This window comes from Triticum dicoccoides, chromosome 1B (assembly GCF_002162155.2).
Source record: "Triticum dicoccoides isolate Atlit2015 ecotype Zavitan chromosome 1B, WEW_v2.0, whole genome shotgun sequence".
Classification (NCBI taxonomy): domain Eukaryota; kingdom Viridiplantae; phylum Streptophyta; class Magnoliopsida; order Poales; family Poaceae; genus Triticum; species Triticum dicoccoides.
In genome coordinates this window covers 420,664,259-420,669,355 of record NC_041381.1, presented here as the reverse complement: position 1 = coordinate 420,669,355, position 5,097 = coordinate 420,664,259, and the positions used below count along the sequence as shown (strand labels likewise).

At 55.5% G+C, this 5,097-nt stretch overlaps 1 protein-coding gene across 1 annotated transcript; it reads left to right on the top strand.

The window, feature by feature from the left end:
• The first annotated feature begins 2,110 nt into the window (after positions 1-2,110).
• Positions 2,111-4,583, top strand: LOC119338717 (scarecrow-like protein 6). Its single transcript, XM_037610979.1, has one exon. The coding sequence runs from the start codon at positions 2,369-2,371 to the stop codon at positions 4,241-4,243; it is 1,875 nt and encodes a 624-aa protein (XP_037466876.1). The 5' UTR covers positions 2,111-2,368; the 3' UTR covers positions 4,244-4,583.
• Positions 4,584-5,097: the final 514 nt, after the last annotated feature.

Sequence of the window (5,097 nt, the reverse complement as noted above, 5' to 3'; positions counted from 1 at the left end):
GGCTTTGTCTCTATCACATTCTAAACTAGCCCTAGTTCTCAGTTATATATATACAATGTGATTTGACCTGGGCATGGGCAGAGTGTATGCATCAAGACGTGTAGTAGTGCGCTTCAGTCCTGGCTTCGAAGCTCCTCAAATTGTTAACTAAGTCGACGTCCCATCCGAAGAAGAAAATGGAGGAGAACCAGATGCCATTTAGAGTTAGTCTAGGCAATCTAATTAACTAAGCCGGTGACAGTTTCCTTGTGCCTGCTACCATGTATTATGTGCATGCATGTAGGCATCAATCTTGGGGATTTTAAAATACAGACAGCCTAATTAACGAGGGAAACTCGTATGTTTAACCCCCAGCTGCCAATGACACTGACATATAAGTATAATTTCCTGATGAAAAGGAGAAAACTACAGGTTTCCAGTCAACAGCTATGGACAGGGACGGTTTTACCAAATTAATCATCTGACGTCGATTGTGAGCGGTGCTCACTGATGATCGGCAGTTGCTTTCTTGTCTCGGGTCATTTAACCACGTTTTGATTTGCAATCCTTCTTCGATGTTCTTGTCCGATATATGCCCCATGACCAGCTACTTTTTTCTTCAAATGATAAGCACCACAAGTAAGGTGCGTGGTATTCTGGCCCTGACGTTTTTAGATGGCAATTTCATCACGTGAGGGTGGCAAATTTCAGTGACACACGACAAGTTTCTGTAAAAAATAAACTGAAGCACGAAAGTTGTCATGCTTTTCAACTAGAATTGTCATCCTCGCGTAACTAAACTTGCCATCAAAGTATTCGTACCGTTTGGCACTTATCAGGGTCTTTATTTTATTTTATGGTATAGTAAGCACAGGATGTGCGAAAGACTGTATTCTGGGCGGAGTTTTGAAGACTAATAGTGAGTCTTGAAGGTTATAGATTTAAGCACAGATCGACTCTGAAGATCGTACCTTTTGTGGATAAAAGCAATGATGCTTTAGCGTGCTCTGAAGCAAAGTAATCGAGAGAGAGAGAGAGAGAGAGAGATATCAAGTGCTTAACTGGACGACGTCAGGGGTCAAAAGCTGACGCCAGTGAGTGAAATGATGATGCATTTTGGTGCAAACAGCTGCTTCAGCTTTCTAACTTTGCTGTTTCATCCTCTTTTCGGGTGTCTCGTTGATTATTCATTCATTCATTCATTCACCTTTGGGACTCCAAGCCCTTCTCCCGGCCTGAACATGTACACTCCTGCCTCCTGGCCTGGCCAGCCCGAAAAATAGTGCTGCCCTGAAGGAAGACGCAGCCATGAGTGAGTTCACGATAACACTGGGCATGGTGCCACTTGGGATTTGGTGTGGTGTGACCAAAGGAATGAGCATTGATTGCACTGACTGCATGAACGAATTTCTCAGGGGGTCCTTGCATGCCAGAGTTTGGCACTTTTCTGTCCCTGCTGATATAGTGGAAAATAAAATCTAATCACGCCCAGCAAACTAAAATTAATGGTGGAACATGCAGTTCGTGATAAACTGAAACTTTTCATGTAGGACGATGCACACAAACAAATTACTACTACTAGTACTACTAAAATTGTTGAAGACCTTTCCACAACAACAACAACAGCAAGAGTTGTAAAGATTAGCTAGGCGCTAGAGAAGGCTAGATGAGCAGATAGATTTGTGGCAGGGCATGGAAACCAGCGCACATGCAGACGAGGCGAGCGAGCCACAACTGTACTCCTCCTTCCTTCCTGCAAACAGTTTTATGTCCACAGACAGATACATCCCTCTCTCTCTCTCTCTCTCTTCCTTCTTTTTAACCTGCATCATCAGGAATTTTGCACAGCTCTTTTCTTTCTCTCTCTCTTTTTCTGTTGCCACCGAACCGTAGGAAAGCCATTGCAGCGAAAGAGAAAGTGGTCTAGAGAGGAGAGGCTGGCGAGTTGAAGAAGCAGGAGAGGGAGAGGAGAGTAGAGGAGCAAGGCAAGTAGTAGTACTCAGCGGGAGGGAGAGAAGGCCGCTTTATCACCTTTTTCATGTTGCACGCTATCATTTCAAGATCAAGACGCTGCCAAGAGAATAAAATACTCTCGCTCTCCCCCCACAGCCTCACTCACACCCCACACGCAAAGGAAAGAGGAGAGGGACAGGGGCCACAGCGACAGCAGTACAAGGGTGGTGCTGCTGGTAGCGGTAGCTCCCTACTACTAGGACTGTGCACTACTAATGGCCCCGTAGACTCCACACCAGAGCCAACTTTGGAGGGAGCGAGCGACGAGGGAGAAGAGGTCGACGGAGGAAGGAGAAGACTAGACTAGACCAGCACAAGCACCCAACTCTTGCTGCGTGGCGGGGATTGGTGGTATGAGGTGTTGCTGCCGGGCTAGATGAGAGGAATGCCCTTTGCTGGAGAGGGTCACGCGGGGACACTGCAGCAGCCCAAGCTGAGCGCCGGCTTCTGGGCGGAGCCCACGTCCGTGCTCGACCGCCGCCACAGCCCCAGCCCCAGCCCGCCCTCCGAGGCTTCCGCGCTGTCGTCCGAGGTGGCGAGCCTCGCGCCCGGCGGCGACGCCAAGAACGTCTCCCCGCCGCCGCAGCAGCAGGCATGGCCGCCTGGGGAGGATGCTACTGCTGCTGCGCCGGGGGTCAAGGAGGAGTGGGCGCACCAGCTGGCCCCGCTCGACATGGGCATGGGCCTTGGCGCCGGCGAGGGGTGGGACGGCACGGCGCCTTCCGGGCTCGCGGGACCTGACAGCACCTTCCTCCGCTGGATCATTGGCGGCGGGGAGGACGCGTCCGCGGGGATGGCCGGCGTCATGGATCCGCCTGCTCTGGAGCTCGACCACGCCACGTCTATGATGTCGCCGCCTGCGGCGTCTCTCGGGCCCAGCCTGTCGCCGTTCGCGCCGGCCATGGAGGACGCCAAGGGGGCCCCTTTCGGCCACGCGCCCAGCTTCCTGCTCCACCAGCACCAGCACCACCCCCAGCCACACGCGGCCTTCTTTGGCGCGCACCCGTCCTTCGAGTCGGCGCCGCCGCCGCCTAAGCGCCACCACCCGATGGCAGGCGCGCCGGCGCCGAAGCTGCCTGCTTTCCAGGGGCATCACGCTCCGGCGGGCGGGTTCTTCCCCGCCCTGAAGCCCAAGGCGGGGACAGCGAACGACGAGGCGGCCGCCACGGTGGACCAGCTCGCCGAGGCTGCCAAGTTTGCCGAGGCGGGCGACGCCTTCGGCGCACGCGAGATATTGGCGCGGCTCAATTATCGGCTCCCCGCCGCCCCCGCGGCCGGGACGCCACTCCTCCGCTCTGCCTTCTACTTCAAGGAGGCTTTGCGCCTTGCGCTCTCCCCAAACGGAGAGACGCCCGCGCCGCCGGCGTCCACGCCGTACGACGTGGTCCTCAAGCTCGGCGCGTACAAGGCCTTCTCCGAGGTCTCCCCGGTGCTCCAGTTCGCGCACCTCACCTGCGTCCAGGCGGTGCTCGACGGGCTCCGCGGCGCAGGCTGCATCCACGTGCTCGACTTCGACATCGGCATGGGCGAGCAGTGGGCGTCGCTGATGCAGGAGCTCGCGCAGCGCCGCCCGGCGACGGCGCTCAAGGTCACCGCATTGGTCTCGCCGGCGTCGCACCACCCGCTCGAGCTGCAGCTCATCCACGAGAACCTATCCAGCTTCGCCGCGGAGCTCGGCGTGTTCTTCCAGTTCACCGTATTCAACATCGACACCCTCGACCCCGCGGAGCTCGTGGCCATCGCCGGCGGGGACGCGCTCGCCGTCCACCTCCCCGTCGGCGCAGCACACGCGGCCGCAATGCCCGCCGTCCTCCGCCTCGTGAAGAGCCTCGGCGCCAAGGTGGTCGTGTCCGTGGACCGCGGGTGCGACCGCACGGAGCTGCCCTTCGCCGCCCACCTGTTCCAGGCGTTCCAGTCCACCGTGTTCCTCCTTGAGTCCGTGGACGCCGTGGGCACGGACCCGGACACGGCCGGCAAGATCGAGCGGTTCCTGGTCCAGCCGGCCGTGGAGCAATGCGTGGTCGGGCGCCACCGCGCGTCCATCGAGAAGGCGCCGCTGCCGTGGCGGGCCGTGTTCGCGTCGGCCGGGTTCACGCCGGTGCAGGCCAGCACGTTCGCGGAGTCGCAGGCCGAGTCGCTGCTGCACAAGGTGCCCGTCCGGGGGTTCCGCGTCGAGAAGCGCGCCCCGGGATCGCTCTGCCTCTACTGGCAGCGCGCCGAGCTCGTGTCAGTCTCGGCGTGGCGGTGCTGACAACCCCGACCTCGCCGGCGCCGTCGCCGGCGCCAAAAGAAGCCGATCGGTCTTAGTTAGGACTAATGATCCTACTACAAAGTATTTCGTCGTTGTAATGATCCGAATCCGTCTCGCTTAGTGTCCTAAATTGGAAGTACTATGTTAATGGTGTCGCCTTGCATTTGCCGCTGGTTGCTCGATATGCTCAAACTGTGGTGTCAGTTGATCACGAGTAGAATTGGCATGGCTTGGCAGGTTGCAGGGTGTGTGCGTGTCGTGGTGCAGTGCGTTTCTACTTTCTATCCTCTACGTGTTGCTACTCTATAGCTGTGAAATCAATGGTTATGGCGTTTTCAAATGTTAATTCTCCCGCTCCCTCCGTCCTTGACCGTTCTCTTCTCCGCTTGTCTTACCTGCCAGTTTTTTTAGGAGTCTTTGGGCCTTTCCAACCCTGATCGCCAAATTTTCACCCAAAAATGTCTGGGGACATGTCCGGACGGGTCGGCAAACATCCGTCTGAACGTCTGCCATCCAACCGTGATCACCAAATGTTTGCACAAAAGTTAGTAAGTTTGCCATCCAACTGTGATCACCAAATGTTTGCACAAAAGTTAGTAAGTTTGCCATCCAATTGTGATCACCAAATGTTTGCACAAAAGTTAGTAAGTTCAATATATTAAGTGCAAGCCGGATACAATTTAACAAGTTCAAAACGAGCTTAAAGTAGAATAAACTAAACTAGGCACGGTAGCGGACGTTGACCTTGTAGGTGCTGGAATTTTGTCTATTATGGGCCAGCCGAATAGCAGTTTCAGAAATTCCTAATAAATCTTAGAGGCCCACGCAGCCCATTCGTGCAAGGCAAGAGGTGG